This window comes from Scyliorhinus canicula, chromosome 8 (genome assembly GCF_902713615.1).
Source record: "Scyliorhinus canicula chromosome 8, sScyCan1.1, whole genome shotgun sequence".
NCBI lineage: Eukaryota > Metazoa > Chordata > Chondrichthyes > Carcharhiniformes > Scyliorhinidae > Scyliorhinus > Scyliorhinus canicula.
This window is the reverse complement of record NC_052153.1, coordinates 188,023,367-188,045,450: the sequence shown is the minus strand read 5'-3', so window position 1 is coordinate 188,045,450 and position 22,084 is coordinate 188,023,367. Positions and strand designations below refer to the sequence as shown.

Genomic DNA, 22,084 nt, shown 5'->3' with positions numbered 1-22,084 from the left:
ATTTAGTTCTTTTATAATAGATGTACAAAGCACTTCACTGAATGGTTTAAACAGCACAGCTGTTCATATGAAATTGAAATATTGGCAATTAATGTATGACTAAATTCCATCAAACCCTATTTTAATAGAATTAAAATCTCAGCTAAACTAATTTGGTGCAGGCAATTTAAGCGACTTGATGTTATCTCTCAGTAACTTATGCCAGAAGATGGTAATAACTAGGAGCAGAAGTAAACCTTTTCAGCCGTAGAGCCTGCTCCGACATTCGATAAGATCATGGCTTATCTGGCTGTGGCCGTAACTCCACTTTCTTGCCTGCCCGTCTTAACCTTTGATTCCCTTCTCGAACCAAAATCTGTCTAACTTTTCAATATATTCAATGACCCAGCCCCGCTGTTCTCGGAGGGAGGGAATTCCAAAGGCTTAATGACCCTCTGAGAGAAGAAAGTCCTCCTCATCTCCATCTTGAATGGGAACCCCCTTACTCTGCCCCCACTTTTTAGATTTCCGCACGAGTGGAAACACCCTCTCAGCGTCGACCTTGTCAAACCCCCTCAAAATCATCATACGTTTTAATAAGATCGCCTCTCACTCTTCTAAACTCCATTGAGTATGAGCTCAACCTTTACTCCCAAGACAATCCCTGCATCCCAGGAATCAGCCGAGTGAACCCTCTCTGAACTGCTTCCAGTATGTCCCTCCTGAATTAAGGAGACCGAAAGAGTGCACGGTTTCAAGGTATGGCCTCAGCAAGGCCCAGGGCAGCTGTAGCGAGACTTCCCTGCTTTTCTACTCCACCCCCTGGCAGTAAAGGCTGGCATTCCAATTGCCTTCCTAATTACATGCTGCATGTGCGTGGTGACTTTTTTGTGATTCATGTACAAAGACAATCAGATCCCTTTGTTCTGCGACCTCTCTGAATTTAAATCATCTGTTTTCTATTCTTCCTGCCATATTTTCCCACATTATGTGCCAAATTCTTGTCCACTCAATCGCCTATCTATAATGCTTCTCTCTGTGTCCTCCTACTTACTTTTCTACCTTATTTTTGTATCATCAAATTTGGCTAAGATATAGTTGGTCTCTTCATCCAAGTCATTAATATGAAATCATAAATAGTTGAGACCTCAGCACTAATTCCCTGCTGCGCTACTAAGTTAGTTTGCCATCCTGAAAATCACCCATTTATCTGGACTGTTTCCTGTTAGTTTGCCAATCCTCTATCCATGCTGATATATCTCCCCAAACATCATTAGCTCTTATCTTGTAGAGTAAGCTTTCATGTGGCATCTTATCATATGCCACAGCAATGTCGTTGTCTCTCAATTGAGCTCTGATATAAAGGGCAGTCAGCGATGGACAATAGATGCTGGCCCAACCAGTGATGCTCATGTCCCGTAAAATTATTTAAAAATAAATAAATAAATGCTTTCGGGGCAGCACGGTGGCGCAGCGGGTTGGCACTGTGTGGCCTCACGGCGCTGAGGTCCCAGGTTCAATCCCGGCTCTGGTTCACTGTCCGTGTGGAGTTTGCACATTCTCCCCGTGTTTGCGTGGGTTTCGCCCCCACAACCCAAAGATGTGCAAGCTAGTTGGATTGGCCATGCTAAATTGCCCCTTAATTGGAAAAAATGAATTGGGTACTCTAAATTTAAAAAAAACATTGCTTTTGGAAATCCAAATACACTATCCATTCTGCTTGTTGCATCCTCAAAGAATCTAATAAATTTGTCAAACATGTTTTCCCTTTCACAAAACCATGTTTACGCTGCCTGATTCTATTCTGATTTGCTAAATATTCTGCTGCTCCCTCTTTAATGATGATTCTAGAATATTTCCAATGGCAGATGTTGGACCAACTATCCTATTGTTTCTTTCTTTCTGTCATCTTCCACCGTGCCTAGCGATGTTATATCTGCAGCTTTCCAATCCACTGAGACCTTGCAGAATTTTGGAAGATTACAACGAATGCATCTACTCTCTCTGCAGCCACTTCCTTTGAGACTGAGGGTGCAGCTCCAGGCCCAGCCTTTAGTCCCACTGGTTTCCCCGAGTAGTTTTTTTGCGAGTGATCCATGATTATTTTAAGTTCCTGCTTCCAGTTTGCCTGTGGCTTTGGGGATGCTTCTGTGTCTTCTACTGTGAAGACCAATACAAAATACTGGTTCAAAGTCTCTGCTACTCTCTTGATTCCCATTTTTAATTCCCAGTCTCATCTCTAAGGGATCAATGTTCACTTCAACTAGTGCTTTCCTTTCCAAATATTTGTAGAAACTTTTACTGCCTGTTTCTGTATTTCTTGCTAATTTTCTTGCGTACTCTAATTTCTCCAACTAACTTGCAAATTTCTAAAATTTTCCCAATCTTCTGGCCTACCAGGAGTCTTTGCAACATTGTATATCTTTTCTTTCAATTTGATACCATCCTTAACTTCTTTAGTTAGCCATGGATGGTGCATCCTTATTGTATTCATTCTTCCTCAATGGGATATATGGTATATGATATATGGCCTCATGGTAGCATGAGTGGTTAGCATCAATGCTGGTTAGCATCAATGCTTCACAGCTCCAGGGTCCCAGGTTCGATTCCCGGCTGGGTCACTGTCTGTGTGGAGTCTGCACGTCCTCCCTGTGTGTGCGTGGGTTTCCTCCGGGTGCTCCGGTTTCCTCCCACAGTCCAAAGATGTGCGGGTTAGGTGGATTGGCCATGCTAAATTGCCCGTAGTGTAAGGTTAATGGGGGGATTGTTGGGATACGGGTTACGTGGGTTTAAGTGGGGTGATCATTGCTCGGCACAACATCGAGGGCCGAAGGGCCTGTTCTGTGCTGTACTGTTCTATCTATCTATCTATCTTCGTTGAGTTCTGAAATATTTCTCCTGCTTTCTACTGTCATACCTTTTGGGTTAATTTCCCATTCCACATTAGCCAATTCTATCTTCTTGCCTTTATTTATTTATTTTCGGACACGAGCTAAGGACCCACATTTCTCACTGTTATGATCATTCTTGCCTTGAGGTCATTAATTAATCTTGTCTCATGACACATTACCAGGTCTAAAATAGTCTGTTCCCTGTTTGGTTCCAGAACATATTCTTCTAAATGGTCCCAAATACACTTTGAACTCATCCTCCAGGCTACAGTTGCCAATTTGATTTGTGCGGTCTATATGAGATTAAAATTTTCCACAATTATTGCTGTACCTTTCTTACAAACCCCCATTATTTTGTGATTTATACTCTACCCGACAGTGTATCTATTGTCATGGGGTCTATAAACTACTACCGCAAGTGACCTTGCTTTGTTATTTCTTATCTCCATCCAAACTGATTCTACATTTTGATCCTCTGAATCCAGATCTTTTCTCACTATTGTACTGATCTCATCCTTTATGATCAAAAGCTATCCCACCACCTTTCCTTTCTTTTTAAAATGCCAATTATCCTTGAATATTCAGGTCCCAACCATAAAGAACAAAGAAAATTACAGCACAGGAACAGACCCTTCGGCCCTCCAAGCCTGCGCCGATCCAGATCCTCTATCTAAAACTGTCGCCTATTTTCTAAGGATCTGTATCCCTCTGCTCCCTGCTCATTCATGTATCTGTCCAGATACATCTTAAATTACGCTACCACCTCCGCCGGCAATGCGTTCCAGGCACCCACCACCCTCTGCGTAAAGAACTTTCCATGCATAACTCCCTTAAACTTTTCCCCTCTCACCTTGAACTCATGACCCTTAGTAATTGAGTCCCCCACTCTGGGGAAAAAGCTTCTTGCTATCCACCCTGTCTATACGTCTCATGACTTTAGACCTCAATGAGGTCCCCCCTCAACCTCCCGTCTTTCTAATGAAAATAATCCTAATCTACTCAACCTCTCTTCATAGCTCGCGCCCTCCATACCAGGCAACATCCTGGTGAACCTCCTCAGCACCTTCTCCAAAGCATCCACATCCTTTTGGTAATGTGGCGACCAGAACTGTACGCAGTATTCCAAATGTGGGCGAAAAAAAGTCTTGTACAACTGTAACATGACCTGCCAACTCTTGTACGCAATACCCCTTCCGATGAAGGAAAGTATGCCGTATGCCTTCTTGATCACTATCGACCTGCGCAGCCACCTTCAGGGTACAATGGACCTGAACACCCAGATTTCTCCGTACATCAATTTTCCCCAGGGCTTTTTCATTTACCGTATAGTTTGGTCTTGAGTTGGATCTTCCAAAATGCATCACCTCGCGTTTGCCTGGATTGAACTCCATCTGCCATTTCTCCGCCCAATTCTCCAATCTATCTATATTCTGCTGTATTCTCTGACAGTCCCTTCACTATCTACTACTCCAACAATCTTAGTGTCACCTGCAAACTTGCTAATCAGACCACCTGTACCTTCCTCCAGATCATTTATGTATATCACAAACAACAGTGGTCCCAGCACGGATCCCTGTGGAACACCACTGGTCACAGTTCTCCATTTTGAGACACTCCCACCACTTCTGTCTCCTGTTGCCCAGCCAGTTCTTTATCCATCTAGCTAGTACACCCTCGACCCCATCAGACTTAACTTTCTGCATCAGCCTACCACCTTACTGAAGTCCATGTATACGAGATCTACAGCCCTTCCCTCATCAATCAACTTTGTCACTTCCTCAAAGAATTCTATTAAGTTGGTAAGACATGACCTTCCCTGCACAAAACCATGTTGCCCATCACTAATAAGTCCATTTTCTTCCAAATGGGAATAGATCCTATCCCTCAGTATTGTCTCCAGCAGCTTCCCTACCACTGACGTCAGGCTCACCGGTCTATAATTACCTGGATTATCCCTGCTACCCTTCTTAAACAAGGGGACAACATTAGCAATTCTCCAGTCCTCCGGTACCTCACCTGTGTTCAAGGATGCTGCAAAGATATCTGTTAAGACCCCAGCTATTTCCTCTCTCACTTCCCTCAGTAACCTGGGATAGATCCTATCCGGACCTGGGGACTTGTCCACCTTAATGCCTTTTAGAATACCCAATCCATCCTCCCTCCTTATGCTGACTTGACCTAGTGTAATCAGACATCTATCCCTAACCTCAACATCCGTCCTGCCCCTCTCCTCGGTGAATGCTTTGTATCCATGTCTCTGTAATGGCTGTCATATTGTTCTCACCTTTTCTTTCTGTGCCGTCATTTCATCCACCTCATTACAATTGTGTGCTTTCAGATAAGCAGCTTTTAATTTTTTTCTTTTTTTAAACCATTTTTCCCAACTCTCATCCTATTTGCTGGTACACTCTCAAGTTTGCATGCTCGCCCTTATCGTTATCGTGCACTATTGCTTTGCCCTTCCAGTTTAACTTTTCTTCAAATCTATCCACTTATGTTAAAAGCAAATTACTGCGGTTGCTGAAATCTGAAACAAAAACAGAAAATACTGGACAATCACTGCAGGTCTGACAGCATCTGAGAGTGGCACGGTAGCTTAGCACTGCTGCTTCACAGCGCTAGGGTCCCAGGTTCGATTCCCGGCTTGGGTCACTGTCTGTGCGGAGTCTGCACGTTCTCCCCGTGTCTGCGTGGGTTTCCTCCGGGTGCTCCGGTTTCCTCCCACAAGTCCCGAAAGATGTGCTGTTAGGTGAATTGGGCATTCTGAATTCTCCCTCTGTGTACCCGAACAGACGCCGGAATGTGGCGACTAGGGGATTTTCACAGTAACTTCATTGCAGTGTTAATGTCAGCCTACTTGTGACAATAAAGATTATTATTATAGAAGGGAGCTAACGTTTCGAGTCTGGATGACTATCTCAATGCTTTGACAAGGAGACCTGCGATCATTGTACAGTATTTTCTGTTTCTGTCCATTATGTTGTATCTGTAAAATCTCAGATACTTCGACCAGTATTTCAATGAAAGGCGAACAAAGGACAACACAAGTGTAAAATTCAATCAAATTCATTTCATAAACAGTAAAATAATTTACCCATTTCCTGGTGCATTGTCTGTGTGTACCGTTGTTTACACAAAGCAATTAATTCATGAATACAGCTTTATTATCTCTTGATGGGTGGTTGACTTACTCAACTGTACGAGTAGAGCTAATTGTCTCTGGATAGGTTATTGATAGTGCAGGCCCAGGCATGTACTGGCAGCTTGTACGAGTTTCAGATTGGCCAGGTTTTGAATCAGTCTGTCTGAGGTTGACTGCATTTTGATTTAAAATGTCCAATTCTTAATCTCCAAATTTCTGGTGCCCGCGAGCCCTCTGGCGCCCGCGCACTCTCTCTGGCACCCACGCGCTCTCTCTGGCGCCCGCTCTCTGGCATCCACGTGCGCTCTATCTCTCTGGCGTCCGCGCGCTCTATCTGTTACCCGCGCACTCTATCTCTCTGGTGCCCGCGCGCTCTATCTCTCTGGTGCCCGCGCGCTCTATCTCTCTGGTGCCCGCGCGCTCTATCTCTCTGGTGCCCGCGCGCTCTATCTCTCTGGTGCCCGCGCGCTCTATCTCTCTGGCGCCCGCGCGCTCTATCTCTCTGGCGCCCGCGCGCTCCATCTCTCTGGCGCCCGCGCGCTCCATCTCTCTGGCGCCCGCGCGCTCCATCTCTCTGGCGCCCGCGCGCTCCATCTCTCTCTGGCGCCCGCGCGCTCCATCTCTCTCTGGCGCCCGCGCGCTCCATCTCTCTCTGGCGCCCGCGCGCTCCATCTCTCTCTGGCGCCCGCGCGCTCCATCTCTCTCTGGCGCCCGCGCGCTCCATCTCTCTCTGGCGCCCGCGCGCTCCATCTCTCTCTGGCGCCCGCGCGCTCCATCTCTCTCTGGCGCCCGCGCGCTCCATCTCTCTCTGGCGCCCGCGCGCTCCATCTCTCTCTGGCGCCCGCGCGCTCCATCTCTCTCTGGCGCCCGCGCGCTCCATCTCTCTCTGGCGCCCGCGCGCTCCATCTCTCTCTGGCGCCCGCGCGCTCCATCTCTCTCTGGCGCCCGCGCGCTCCATCTCTCTCTGGCGCCCCGCGCGCTCCATCTCTCTCTGGCGCCCGCGCGCTCCATCTCTCTCTGGCGCCCGCGCGCTCCATCTCTCTCTGGCGCCCGCGCGCTCCATCTCTCTCTGGCGCCCGCGCGCTCCATCTCTCTCTGGCGCCCGCGCGCTCCATCTCTCTCTGGCGCCCGCGCGCTCCATCTCTCTCTGGCGCCCGCGCGCTCCATCTCTCTCTGGCGCCCGCGCGCTCCATCTCTCTCTGGCGCCCGCGCGCTCCATCTCTCTCTGGCGCCCGCGCGCTCCATCTCTCTCTGGCGCCCGCGCGCTCCATCTCTCTCTGGCGCCCGCGCGCTCCATCTCTCTCTGGCGCCCGCGCGCTCCATCTCTCTCTGGCGCCCGCGCGCTCCATCTCTCTCTGGCGCCCGCGCGCTCCATCTCTCTCTGGCGCCCGCGCGCTCCATCTCTCTCTGGCGCCCGCGCGCTCCATCTCTCTCTGGCGCCCGCGCGCTCCATCTCTCTCTGGCGCCCGCGCGCTCCATCTCTCTCTGGCGCCCGCGCGCTCCATCTCTCTCTGGCGCCCGCGCGCTCCATCTCTCTCTGGCGCCCGCGCGCTCCATCTCTCTCTGGCGCCCGCGCGCTCCATCTCTCTCTGGCGCCCGCGCGCTCCATCTCTCTCTGGCGCCCGCGCGCTCCATCTCTCTCTGGCGCCCGCGCGCTCCATCTCTCTCTGGCGCCCGCGCGCTCCATCTCTCTCTGGCGCCCGCGCGCGCCATCTCTCTCTGGCGCCCGCGCGCGCCATCTCTCTCTGGCGCCCGCGCGCGCCATCTCTCTCTGGCGCCCGCGCGCGCCATCTCTCTCTGGCGCCCGCGCGCGCCCTCCTGTCTCTGGCGCCCGCGCGCCCCCTCTCTGGCGCCCGCGCGCCCCCCTCTCTCACCGGCTCTCATGTGCGCGCTCTATCTCTGTGGCGTCCACGCGCTCTATCTCTCTGGCGCCCGCGCGCCCCCCTCTCTCACCCGCTGGCTATCCCCACCGTCTCTCTGGCTCTCATGTGCGCGCTCTATCTCGCTGGCGTCCACGCGCTCTATCTCTCTGGCGCCCGCGCGCCCCCCTCTCTCACCCGCTGGCTATCCCCACCGTCTCTCTGGCTCTCATGTGCGTGCTCTATCTCGCTGGCGTCCACGCGCTCTATCTCTCTGGCATCCGCGCGCTCTATCTCTCTGGCGCCCGCGCGCTCTATCTCTCTGGCGCCCGCGCGCCCTCCTCTCTCTCTGGCGCCCGCGCGCCCTCCTCTCTCTCTGGCGCCCGCGTGCCCCCCTCTCTCTCTGGCGCCCGCGCGCCCCCCTCTCTCACCCGCTGGCTATCCCCACCGTCTCTCTGGCTCTCATGTGCGCGCTCTATCTCTCTGGCGTCCACGCGCTCTATCTCTCTGGCGCCCGCGCGCTCTATCTCTGTGGCGCCCGCGCGCTCTATCTCTGTGGCGCCCGCGCGCTCTATCTCTGTGGCGCCCGCGCGCTCTATCTCTCTGGCGCCCGCGCGCTCTATCTCTCTGGCGCCCGCGCGCCCTCCTCTCTCTCTGGCGCCCGCGCGCCCTCCTCTCTCTCTGGCGCCCACGTGCCCCCCTCTCTCTCTGGCGCCCGCGCGCCCCCCTCTCTCACCCGCTGGCTATCCCCACCGTCTCTCTGGCTCTCATGTGCGCGCTCTATCTCTCTGGCGTCCACGCGCTCGATCTCTCTGGCGCCCGCGCGCTCTATCTCTGTGGCGCCCGCGCGCTCTATCTCTGTGGCGCCCGCGCGCTCTATCTCTCTGGCGCCCGCGCGCCCTCCTCTCTCTCTGGCGCCCGCGCGCCCTCCTCTCTCTCTGGCGCCCGCGCGCCCTCCTCTCTCTCTGGCGCCCGCGCGCCCTCCTCTCTCTCTGGCGCCCGCGCGCCCTCCTCTCTCTGTGGCGCCCGCGCGCCCTCCTCTCTCTCTGGCGCCCGCGCGCCCTCCTCTCTCTCTGGCGCCTGCGCGCTCCCTCTCTCTCTGCCGCCCGCGTGCCCCCCCCTCTCTCTGGCGCCCACGTGCCCCCCTCTCTCTCTCTGGTGCCCACATGCCCCCCTCTCTCTCTCTGGCGCCCACATGCCCCCCTCTCTCTCTCTGGCGCCCACGTGCCCCCCTCTCTCTCTCTGGCGCCCACGTGCCCCCCTCTCTCTCTCTGGCGCCCACATGCCCCCCTCTCTCTCTCTGGCGCCCACGTGCCCCCCTCTCTCTCTCTGGCGCCCACGTGCCCCCCTCTCTCTCTCTGGCGCCCACGTGCCCCCCTCTCTCTCTCTGGCGCCCATGTGCCCCCCTCTCTCTCTCTGGCGCCCACGTGCCCCCCTCTCTCTCTCTGGCGCCCACGTGCCCCCCTCTCTCTCTCTGGTGCCCACGTGCCCCCCTCTCACCCGCTGGCTATCCCCACCGTCTCTCTGGCTCTCGTGCGCTCTCGCTCTCTCTGGTGCACGTGTGCTCTCGTGTGCATTCTCTGTCATGGGCGCTGTCCCTTCGGCACGGTCTCTCTCCCTGGGGCCGCCCCCTTGATCTCTCTCTCTCTCTCTCTCTCTCTCTCTCTCTCTTTTTCTCTTCTCTTCTCCTCTTCTCTTCTCTTCTCTTCTATCTCTCTTCTCTCTCTCTCTCTCTCTCTCTCTCTCTCTCTCTCCCACTCCCCCTGCCAAGTCTCTCTGTCTCTGACTACTTTTGCGTTTCTTTGCCCATCACATTGGCCTGTTTCTGGCTGGAAGTTTCTTATGTTCACCGTCCACCTTTCAGAACATTTTGTTTCTTCTTAAATTTAATGAGACGCGTCAAAACATAACTGCTTTGTGAAGACCTGCATTCATAGAGAGACTTGCGTTTTGTCTGCAATCTTGACTGTTTCCCCTCTCACTTTGGGCCTGACCTATCTGAACTTTCTTTATTTCTTGTATTTCTCTTGGACTGATGCTGAGAATTTGATACAGGACTACCCAGTATTGCTTGACCAGTGCATTGTAAATATCTTTGTGTAACCTCGGAGGATGTGGTTCTCACTCTGTATTGTTATATTAGCTTTTCAAATTGCTTTGCAAAATTGCTTCGTCATTGATAGTCCTTGAAGTTCGAGCTATTTGTCTGTGTTAGTTAAAACTTGAGGCTAGATTGCGACCTCGATCCACTATTATTTTCTAACACATATTGCCTCAATTCACTTTTGGAACAATGTTATAATGTTTATGCTGGCACATTCATTCGCTGCATTGCTGGCAAGACTGGCATCTGTACCCAATCCCTACTTGACCTGAGAAAGTGGTGGTGGACCTCTGCCTTGAGCTGTGTTGCATTGAAGATAGTTAATAGACTCAATCATGCTGGTGTAAGATTGGAGTCCCAGAAAGAACAGACAAGGTAAGGATTTCGGGATTTCTTTGCCAAAGGACTTTGTGAACCAGTTGGATTTTTACAACAATCCAGCCATTTCGTGGTCACTAAATAGCTTACCCTTTGTTCTGAGACCCTGGCCTGTGTTCTCGAGTACCCAGCCAGCCAGGGGAAACATTTTCTCAGCATCTACCCTATCAGGTTCCCGAAGATTTTTATATATTTGCCTAGCCTGCTCGATCTCTCCTCCTCTGTTGACAGGAGCTAGTCCGGTCAGCCTCTGATGTGCTTCCTTTTGGGTTTGTATATAGTTTCCTGGGGGAAGGAGACCCAGTACTGCAGGGTTACTCTGGGTCTCTGGTTTACCAATGCAGTGACAATACCACTATGCCACTGAAAGGACGATCCTTCAAAACAGAGATGAGGAGGAATTTCTTCAGCCAGAGGGTGGGGACTCTGTGGAACTCTTTGCCGCAGAAGGCTGTGAAGTCCAAATCACCGAGTGTCTTTAAGACAGAGATAGATAGGTTCTTGATCAATAAGGGGATCAGGATTTATGGTGAGAAGGCAGGAGAATGGGGATGAGAAAATATCAGCCATGTAATTCTCTGCCCCTGAGGGTAGAGGGAGAGTTTGATAGATTTCTAATTAAAATAACATAAAGGGTTATGGGGATAAGTGGGTACAAAAGGCATTGGTGTCCAATCAGGCACGATCATATGGAATGACGGGACAGGCTCGAGGGGCTGAAAGACCTACTCCTGAACCTATGTTCCTAATCGAGTGAAGAGTTTGGCATTGATCAAGAATAAAGATGAGGGGAGGTGGCAGAAGGTGCAGTTGGATGTTACGAAGCTTTGTGGGGGTGGGGAGTTTGAAATTAGGGAGACGTGTGGGAAGGCTGAGGATTTGGGGCTGGGGTTAGGGATCTGATCAATATGCTGATTCGGGGATCCCATCGGTGTTTTAATTTAGCCCCCATGAACCGTGAAGAATTAATTGGGCATTGTATGCTATTTGTCGGGGGAAAGGCAGTAATTTTATTCTGTTTCTCAGTCTAGAAGTGAGTCATGATTACTGACCAAGCGCCCTGAAGAGACTAGCAGATTTGGCATGTTGAAAGATAGATTTGATGATAGACGAATTCTTCCCTCCATATTTTTTAAATTAAAGCCTTTGTTCTGTTTGTGCTATGAGGCTAGATCTCTGACTAGTCTTGTTAATCCCAGAGCTGTAAATATGCCAGAGCAGCTCATGTGTTATTTACTGACGTCTGGGGAATCATGGTGCATCATGAGCTAAATCTAGTGGCTGATGTCATGTATTTTCTCTCCCTCTCTGTGGAGTCTCTCTTGTGGGCAGGATGGCACTCCGAGATTCCCTGTTGGATGAAAACGCATCATTTCAGGGCCTGTTCCAGAAGTTTGGCCTCTTTTATTTCCCTTCAAATATTTTCACAGCCTGTGCCTCGCACATTTTGGCCGCTGCATTGATACGTCAGAAGAAAGGACTCTTCATTTCGAGGCTAAAAAAATTCTTGTGATACAAATATAGCTTTCCGGTCAACATGTCTCTCACTGTTTACGATTTTAGAACACACAACATACAATTCTGAAGGAGGCCATTTGGCCCATCGGGTCTGCACCGACCCACTTAAGCCCTCACTTCCACCCTAACCCTTGTAACTCAATAACCCCATCTAATCTTTTTTGGTCACTAAGGGCAATTTATCAGAGCCAATCCACCTAACCTGCACGTCTTTGGACTGTGGGAGGAAACCGGAGCACCCGGGGGAAACCCACGCAGACACGGGGAGAACATGCAGATTCCGCACAGACAGTGACCCACCGGGGAATCGAACCTGGGACCCTGGCGCTGTGAGGCCACAGTGCTATCCACTTGTGCTACCGAGCTACCATGTGCTGTTATAGTGCTTTGATAAAGGTGCATATGTTTTTTTGTAAGGCACGATGCAGTAATATCGTCAATGTTCGAAATAATTTCTCTCAACGTTACGATATTCAGTATAAATTCTGCACTTTCCTATCCTTTTGCCAACACCAGCAGCCCACACTCGCAAGGGGGAGGTGGTGGCAGAGTGGTATTGCCACAGGACTGGTAATGGAGAGATGCAGGGTAATGCTCTGGTTCGAATCCCAGGTGATGGATGATGGTGAAATTTGAATTCAGTAAAAAATCTGGAATGTCCATGGGACCATGCTTGATTGTCATAAAACCCCACTGGTTCACTAATGTCCTTCAGGGAAGGAAATCTGCTGCCCTTACCTGGTCTTGCCTACATCAGTGTGGTTGGCTGGCAGCTGGGCAATAAATGCTGACCCACATCCCATGAATGAATTTTTAAAAAATGCACCTTTAAAAGAAAGAACATGCACCTGCAGTAAACTGAAGCTTCTCCGCAATTCTGGTCCCCAAATCTTAACTCGCTCCAACCTCTCCTCCGTGATATTGACAATCTATCTTTAAGATGCTCCTTTAATGATAAAATTTAAAGTGCTCAATTATTTTTTATTTTCCAATTAAAGGGCAATTTAGTGTGGCCAATCCACCTACCCTGCACATCTTTGGGTTGTGGGGGTGAGGCCCATGCAGACAGGGGGGAATGTGCAAACTCCACACGGACAGTGATCCGGGGCTGGGATCGAACGAGGCAGCAGTGCTAACCACCGTGCTGCCCTTTAAAAAAAAACATGCGTGTTAACTCAGCTGTTGTTCACTTGCAGCAATATTTCCTGATGTAATTTGCTGTCAAATTTTGTCTGATGAAACTTCAGTGAAACTGCTTGGGATGTTTTACAGTGTTAATACACAGCGTTAACCCACAATTAAGTCCTGTGCAGTCATCTCGTGTATACTCATCTTGTATTTATTTTCAAACTTTCAGATGTTGTTGAAGACCTTCATTGGGAACCTTAAATCAAGTTCACCGACCATTCGTAGGACTGCAGCCAGTTCTGCTGTTAGCATCTGTCAACATTCAAGAAAAGCACAGTACTTCTATACTTGGCTGCTGAATGTGCTTTTGGGTATGACGAGTATGGTCAAACGTTGTCAGAAATTTGTGCATGAAATAGAATAAAACAACCATGGAATTCCTACAGTGCAGAAGGACATTCGGTCCATTGAGTCTGTGCTGACCCTCTGAAAGAGCACTCTACGTGGGCCCACTTTCCTGCCCTATCCCTGCAACCCCATAGCCCTACCTAATCTACACATCTTTGGGTACTAAGGGGCAATTTTAGCATGGCCAATCCATCTTTGGACTGTGGAAGGAAAGCAGAGCACTCGGAGGAAATCCACATAAACACAAGGAGAACGTGCAAACTTCACACGCAGTCACCCAAGGCCGGAATTGAACCTGGTTTCCTGGTGCTGTGAGGCAGCAGTGCTAACCCACTGTGCCACTTTAAAATAGTTCAATTATTTTTATTTTGTTCTCCGTTTGTTCACATCACTCACAAGGTTGCTTTTTTTTTTTTTTAACCTATCTCTAGTTGCCCTGGGGGGGGGTCTTAGGGTTAGGGTTAATGTTGTCAGCGTAATTAAGGTACTCTTTTCGTGTTATTCTAGGCTTTGACCCATGAAAGAATGGTAATGCATTTACACTCTTGAGTTATTGTGTGAATTAGCAGTGCTAGTGTTCCCACAGTGTTACTGCTCTTCCTCCTAGTGCCCTCTTTCGTGTTTGTAATCTTACTGTTCACCTGAGCCTTAAAAAAAAAATCCAGACTTAATCTGCTGCTGCTTTATGTTCACCTTGAAGATCACGCTGACTACAAAATAATCCAGTCCCTGTTGTGAGGGATTTATTCCGAGAGTGGATGCAGTTCAGGCAATGCTTCCTGAGGAAGCTTGTGCAGAAGAAAGTTCTGTTTAAGGACGCTGGTCAAAATAATATAGCAAAGAAGAGTGTAAGCAAGGAGGAGAGAAAGGAAACAAAATTGTGCAGCATAGACAGTTAGAAATGAATGATGAATGAAAAATATTACTTTTTTTTTTAAAGAGTACCCAATTCTTTTTTTCCAATTAAGGGGCAATTTAGCGTGGCCAATCCACCTACCCTGCACATCTTTGGGCTGTGGGGGCGAAACCCACGCAAACATGGGGAGAATGCGCAAACTCCACACGGACAGTGACCCAGAGCCGGGATTGAACCTGGGACCTCAGCGCCATGAGGCTGCAGGGCTAACCCACTGCGCCACCGTGCTGCCTGAAAAATATTACTTAACAATCATCTTCAACAGTGAAGAGTAAAGCACCTCACACTGTGCCTGCATGTGGCAGGCTGCTTTATGCAGGGCAAGATCCCACTGACAATTAAATTAATCACTGATTGATTGCTCTTAAAAGTTGCAATGGTACTAGTGCATGCCCCAAGCCCAGGGCTTGCTTAGGCAACTAAAATCCAATAAATTGGAATTGGCATAAAAACCCAGACCAGCTGAGCATGGGTTGCAGCACTGCTTTGCAGAACCCTTGCTTGGAGAACTGGTGCCATTATCCCCAGTCTCCGGCAGCATGTTTTTCTGATAGTGGTGTTGCTATCCTTCGGGTGCCTCCTTGGGATCTGAAAAGAAAATCGCTTATTGTCACAAGTAGGCTTCAAATGAAGTTACTGTGAAAAGTCCCTAGTCGCCACATTCCGGCGCCTGTTCGGGGAGGCTGGTACGGGAATTGAACCGTGCTGCTGGCCTGCCTTGGTCTGCTTTAAAAGCCAGCTATTTAGCCCAGTGTGCTAAACCAGCTTCCAATAGTAAACCGCCATTGAGGGAGAATGGCGGTAGAGACTGCAAGAGAAATGGGGAGGGTTGAGAGAAAGTAAAGTTCTGTGGGAAACTTTCACCTATTGTGCATGAGGATACCTTATTATTTGTGGCGTTTGCCTGATATCTTAAAATGTATAATAGCATTGATGTGCTTGCAAAGTCATTTGGTTTTGCAATCTTTAAAGCAACTTATTATAGTTAACTAGGACATTATTACACAAAAATAGGACTCCTGGGATGAGGGGTAATAGCATTAGATCATCATGGTCTCATTGAAGAGCGAATTAGACTCATGGGCCAAATGGCCAACTTCTCCTTGGCCTTATGGTCATGGATTAAAGGTGAATGGACAGAAGCTAAAAGAATAGGAATAAATGGTATTTTTCAGGTTGGTAGGTTGTAACTAGTGGTATACTGCAAAGATCAGTACATGAGCCTTTATATTAACATTGTGAAATATAAATTTAGAGTACACAATTCATTTTAAAATTCCAATTAAGGGGCAATTTAGCGTGCCAATCCACCTACCCGGCCCATCTTTGGGTTGTGAGGGGTGAGACCCACGCAGATACAGGGAGATGCGCAAACACCACATGGTTAGTAACCCAGGACCGGGATCAAACCTGGGTCCCTGGCACCGTGAGGCAGCAGTGCTAACCACTGCACCGCCCTGCTGCCATAGCCTTTATATTATGGCTTAAATGAAGGGATCAAGCGAATGTATCCAGGTTTGCAGTGTATACAAAGTTAGGTGGGAATGTCAGCTGTTGAGGGAGGGTGCAAAGAGGCTGCAGAGGGATATGGGTTGGTTGGGTGAGAGCATGGCAGGTGGAATACAATGTGGTGAGGTTATCCACGTTTGTAGGAAAAGTAAAAAGCGGATTATATTTAAATTGAAAGATTGGAAAAGGAGGGAGTAGCAGGACATTGTCTTATGATTTTCCAAATCAAGCAGAGTCAACATGATTTTGCCAACTTGAAATCTTGTTTGACAAATGGGTTCTTTGAGGATGCAGTAAGCAGAGTGGATAAATGAAAGCCAGTAGATGTTGTGTATTTGAATTTCCAACAGTCATTCGATAAAATGCCACGTGAAAGGCTACTGCGGAAGATATGAGGTCATGGCTTTGGGGGCATTATATTAGCATGGATCGCGGGTTTACTAACTAACAAGAAACAGAGAGTCTGGATAAATGGGTCATTTTCAGGTTGGAAAAAGTAATTGGTGCCACAGGAATCAATGCTGGATGAAGACGCACACTATATTGTAGCCAGATTTTCTGATGATACAAGGGATGGAAGGCAAGTTGTGAGGAATCTGCAAAATGATATGGCAAGATTAACTCGGTGAGCAAAAAAATTAGTGGATGGAGTATATTGTGGGAAAATGAACATTGTCCACCTGGGTAGGAATTATAGCAAAGCAGAATATTATTTAAATGGAGTGACACTGTAGAATGGTGCAGTGCTGAGTGACCTAGGTGGTCCTGTACACGTATAGAATGTTGTCTTGCCACATCATGAAGGCAATGCCAACCAATTGTCATAATTTCACGTTTGCTTAGCTGCACGTGGCTTCTGCCAAATGATTTTAGTTGACTGGAAAAAGGGGATGAATTCATGGCTTATTTTCTGCTGCAGGCTTTATGGTCCCTGTGGAAGAAGACCGACCCACTCCACTTATTTTGGGGGTAATGCTCACCCTTCGGTATCTGATGCCTTTACTGCGGCAACAAGTGAAGGACACAAGTCTACGAGGTAGCTTTGGTGTGACCCGGAAAGAGGCTGAAATCTCCCCTTCCTTGGAGCAGCTTATACAGGTATTGTATTCCGGTCAAACATAACGGAAGTTTGCTTCATTTGGGTAATTCTGCTACTCACCCATTTCACCTCAATCAAGTAAATCTTCTCTTGAAATCACATATGATTCAGCCTGAATTATTTTTAATTCATTCTTTCATGGGATGTGGGCATTGCTAGCTAGGGCATTTATAAATATTTCCCACTTGCTCTGTTAGCTTTGACAAAGAGTCATCGGACTCGAAACATTAGCTCTTTTCTCTCCCTACAGATGCTGCCAGACCTGCTGAGATTTCCAGCATCTCTTTCGTTTCAGATTCCAGTACCCGCAGTAATTCGCTTATAGCCTATCTTAATTTGCCCGTCAGAAAGTTGTGGTGAACCGCCTTCCTGAACTGCTGCAATCCATGGGTGGGGATAGGATGGAGATGTGGGCTTAAGTAGGGTGCTCTTTCCAAGGGCCGGTGCAGAACCGATGGGTCCTTCTGCACTGTCAAGTCTATGATTCTATGATGTGTAAATGCACGCACAGTTGCCACTAGCAAAATGTGTGTTACGTCTATTTTTGTATCTGTTATTAAGTATGTCGAGCCGGAGATTGGGGAGATGATGGCGGACTGATAATGTTTTTGGACTACTAGTCCAGAGGCCCAGGCTAATGCCCTGGGGACGTATGTTCAAATCCCATCATGGCAGCTGAAGGAATTTAAGTTCGCTTAAAAATAAATAATTGAAAGGATATGGCGTCACTGGCTACACCAACAATTTATTGCCCATCTCTAATTGCCCTTGAGAACGTGTTGGTGAGCTGCCTTGTACCACCACAGTCCATGTAGGTGAATCCACAGTGCTGTTAGGGAGGGAGTTGGAGGATTTCAACCCAGCGCCCGTGACGCTGAATAAATCTGGAATTGGAAGCTAGTTTCGGTAACGATGACCGTGAAACTATATTTGTTCTTGTAAAATCCCATCTGTATTTTCTTCCTTTGGGGTAGGCTATCTGCCGTCCTTACCTGGCCTGGTGTGAATTCAGATCCACAGCAATGTGGTTGACTCTTAACTGCCCTCTGAAATGGCCTACCAAGCCACTCTGTTCAAAGCCAATTAGGCAACAAATGCTGGCCTTGGCAGCAAAGCTCACATCCCATCAAAGAATAGATTTTTAAAAATGTAAGAGCACATCTGGATCACAAGCAGCAGTGAGGTGGACTCCCGAGGAGAACTCCCTGACTTGTCTTCGAATTTTGTCTTCAGGATATTTCACGAGTTTGGTTTAATGTTTCATCACTCTCTTAGTTTTATATTTGAATGTGCATTTGAACAAGTTTTTCTTCAATAAAAAGAAAGCAAAAACTAGCTCTCAGAAAAGGCAAGAACTTTCAGATGGTGAAAATGTGGCTGAGACTTGCAATGTTAATCTGCGGCGTTAGCGTTTTCATGTGGCTGATTGACCTACAATGGGTCTGCAGCATTCTCTTTGCCAGTGATATTTTTCAAAAGAAATGCTTGCCCTCTAAAGCTGCGTTTAATGGAACATTTGCATCGTTCTTGCCAGCAAAGTGACCAGCTGTTTCCTTTGGTTACAGGCGTACGAATTGACACTACACTACACTCAGCACCGGGACCACAATGTGGTGACGGCAGCCTTGGAGATGCTGCAGCAACTGTTCCGTACCCCTCCTCCGGAGCTACTCCGGGCCCTGACGACATCCAGTAGCATTACCAGAGTTAGCATCGCTCGCGATGACAGCTCGAACCGGGTTCGCAGCGGAAGCATTGTGGAACTGATAGGCAAGTTGTCTGAATTTTGCTCCTTCCTCAGTGTGCGCGCGTCTGTGTGTGCGCGCGTCTGTGTGTGCGCGCGTCTGTGTGTGCGCGCGTCTGTGTGTGCGTGCGTCTGTGTGCGCTTGTACTTATTTGCACATGTGTGTGTGGACTGCTGCAGTTAATTAAGTTTGTTCAACTGCTTTTTCGTTCATCGTGACACAGTTTAACCCAAGTGTGCCTATCCTAAGTCGTAGCGGATAATCAAGGCAGGCGGATAGACTTATTATACAATTCGATCATGATCTAATCGAATGACGGAACAGCTTTAAGGCGCTGAATGGCCTTCTTTTGTTCTTGCAATCCTCGAGTGAATGACAACTGAAATGCTTTAAATTGCATGGATAAATTCACCAAACTTAACTGCCATTTTCTAACGAATTGAAGTATAAAGTGATGAGCAGGTGCCTGTTTAGAGAATAGGACACTTTTTATCCATCATCTCAATGCAGATTCATGGACCAAGAAATATTGAGACATCTGATCAATAACTTCTATTCATAATCATGCCAACATAACTTGTTGTATGAAGTCTTCCTAAAATTGGCATCAAATATATTAAAGACTTATACTCATCAAGGCTGTTGAACAGACTTCTCTCCTTGCCTCCGAATAGCCCTTGGCCAAATCATGCAGAATGTACCTAAAGTACAAGAGTGTAGTGTGTACTTGTACGGTTGACTGCTGAGTCCTAATGTATCTTTGCTTTCTGTGTCAATATATCAACTTGTCGAGTAGTGAAGTCAGCTGCTATCATTCAGTCCACAGGCCAATTAAAGCACTCTGGATGTTCCCCATGCTTGAATGCTCAGTGGGATTCTCCGTAGCCATTAATCCTTTATCTTTTCCAATTGTCATTGCAAAAAGGGGCTTATTCTGCCTGTACAATCCCTAGATGTTTCCCTAGCACCCTGAGGTCTCTTCTAATCAACATGCCGTTCGCATCTGCATTTGGTTGTGCGTCTGTCCAGTGTGTTTTAACGTAACGCCTGCAGTTATTCCAGCTTAATAATGTAATCATAGAATTTGCAGTGCAGAAGGAGGCCATTCGGCCCATCGAGTCTGCACCGGCTCTTGGAAAGAGCACCTTACCCAAGGTCAACACCTCCACCTTATCCCCATAACCCAGTAACCCCACCTAACACTGAGGGAAATTTTGGACACTCAGGGCAATTTATCATGGCCAATCCACCTAACCTGCACATCTTTGGACTGTGGGAGGAAACTGGAGCACCCGGAGGAAACCCACGCACACACGGGGAGGATGTGCCGACTCCACACAGACAGTGACCCAAGCTGGAATTGAACCTGGGACCCTGGAGCTGTGAAGCAATTGTGCTATCCACAAGGCTAGTGTGCTGCCAACTCTGTAATACCAACTCTTTAATTGGAATCAGGATGCTAAAGTGCAAAAGGAGGTCATTTTGTACATCATCGTTAATGTGTTGTTTCTGATTTGGCTATGATGCAACCTTAGAGCAGAGCAGAATCAATTTCATAACTTGTCTCGGTTTAAGAAAGTTTGACGGGAGAGGAGTGCAATTTAATTCCATCACTCACTGCAAAGGCAGAATTGATGCTCTTTAATTGTCTGGTGGGCACTAGCTCTGCTTGATTTAACTCAGTGGCGCACACGGATGCGGAGCAAGATTCCTCTCTGTGCTACAGTAAACTTCAAGTCTGGGTTAGGAAGAGAGGATAAAAATCAGCTGGAACCATACGGTGACTCTGGCTGGAAAACATGTAAGTATTGACGTTAAGTGACGACAGAATCTAGCTTTGCTCAGAGTGCGCAGTCACCTCTATCCCCCCAACTTTAACAGCTAGTTACTGTTTTAACTTGAGAAAGAGCGCTGATTCTAGATAAGATACTGGATGGTAACTAGCACCAGTGATATTATACCGCAGGGGCAGTCGACACGGAGGCGGAAAAATAGACACAAAATAAGACAGTAGGAATATGAACTGGTCTAGTAGAATTGAAGTGTGGGTGGCACGGTAGCACAGTGGTTAGCACAGTTGCTTCTTTGCGTCATGGTCCCAGGTTCGATTCCCGGCTTGGGCCACTGTCTGTGTGGAGTCTGCACGTTCTCCCCGTGTCTGCGTGGGTTTCCTCCGGGTGCTCCGGTTTCCTCCCACAAGCCCCGAAAGACGTGCTGTTGGGTGAATTGGACATTCTGAATTCTCCCTCTGTGGACCTGAGCAGACGCCGGAATGTGGTGACGAGGGGATTTTCACAGCTTGCAAACTTCATTGCAATGTTAATGTAAGCCTAATTGTGACAATAAAGATTATTAAGAATCCCATATTAAATATTTTCTCATTAATTTCTCATTAATTAAGCAAAGATGATAGTGATTTGTTAAATTCCCACCTCAGTATTCTACAAGTTTAACCTTTTTACAGTAAATTTGTACCTCCATTTATACTATTATATTTTGAATATATTGTGATATAAGATTGATAATTGTAATTTATGAATCCATATATCCTAGTCAATCTCTCCTCATATGACAGTCCCGCCACCCTGGAATCAGCCTGCTAAACCTTCGCTGCACTCCCTCGAGAGCAAGCACATCCTTCCTCGGAGAAGGAGACCAAAACTGCACACAATACTCCAAGCCTGGCCTCACCAAGGCCCTGTTTAATTGCAGCAACACATCCCTGCTCCTCATAATAACAAGCTGTGTAAATTTTCCTTTCCTCATCTCCCTTCTGGTTTTTCGTTTGGCAGTTCAGTATTGATGGATTCAGCTGGTTTCAGGGACTAATAAAACACTATCAAATATTTGAGCGGTGCCGTGCTTCAATCTGATCCCTTGCACCAACTGTAGGCAGTGAGGGCTGGAAGGGAGCATGGTGTAAATCATGGTGAAAATTGGATGAAGTGACCAGGTGAAGAGCAAGGAATTGAAGTTCTGCTGATGAAACCTTGTGTGCTTTTTATGCTCAGGAGTCTGCAGTAGATGGATGCACATGATTCTTGGCAGGGCTTCCTGCTCTTCTTGTTAAGTGCAGTTTGTTATGGACAGTTTGAAAAAAAACACAGATTTTTTTTTTAGTGGAACATTTCCAATTTACTGAATTGAAGCAATTCGTCTTGGCAAATCATTTTCTCACAGGAAATGAAAAATAATGGGATTGCTTTGCTTTTACTTTCACGTTAATGGGTTTGAGCTGGACTGTCAGGATTTTACAAGACTTGATGGAAATGAAAAATAAATAAGTCATGCATCAATGTGACTGAACAATATCTGTTGTAGTCAAAACACAACACCGCTGACTAAATGCCTCAGTTCAGACATTAACAAAAGAGTGAAATTCAAGAGGTGAGTGTGACTACCCTTGAC

General features: G+C 47.9%; 1 protein-coding gene across 9 annotated transcripts in view; it reads left to right on the top strand.

The window, feature by feature from the left end:
• Positions 1-22,084, top strand: part of htt (huntingtin) — a 256,270-nt gene that overhangs the window by 38,177 nt on the left and 196,009 nt on the right. For all 9 annotated transcript variants that reach the window (XM_038805852.1, XM_038805859.1, XM_038805861.1 and 6 more), the window contains exons 7-9: positions 13,229-13,370; positions 16,752-16,930; positions 18,497-18,701. In XM_038805852.1, coding sequence (XP_038661780.1) covers positions 13,229-13,370; positions 16,752-16,930; positions 18,497-18,701 — 526 coding nt within the window. The remainder of the gene's footprint in view (positions 1-13,228; positions 13,371-16,751; positions 16,931-18,496; positions 18,702-22,084) is intronic.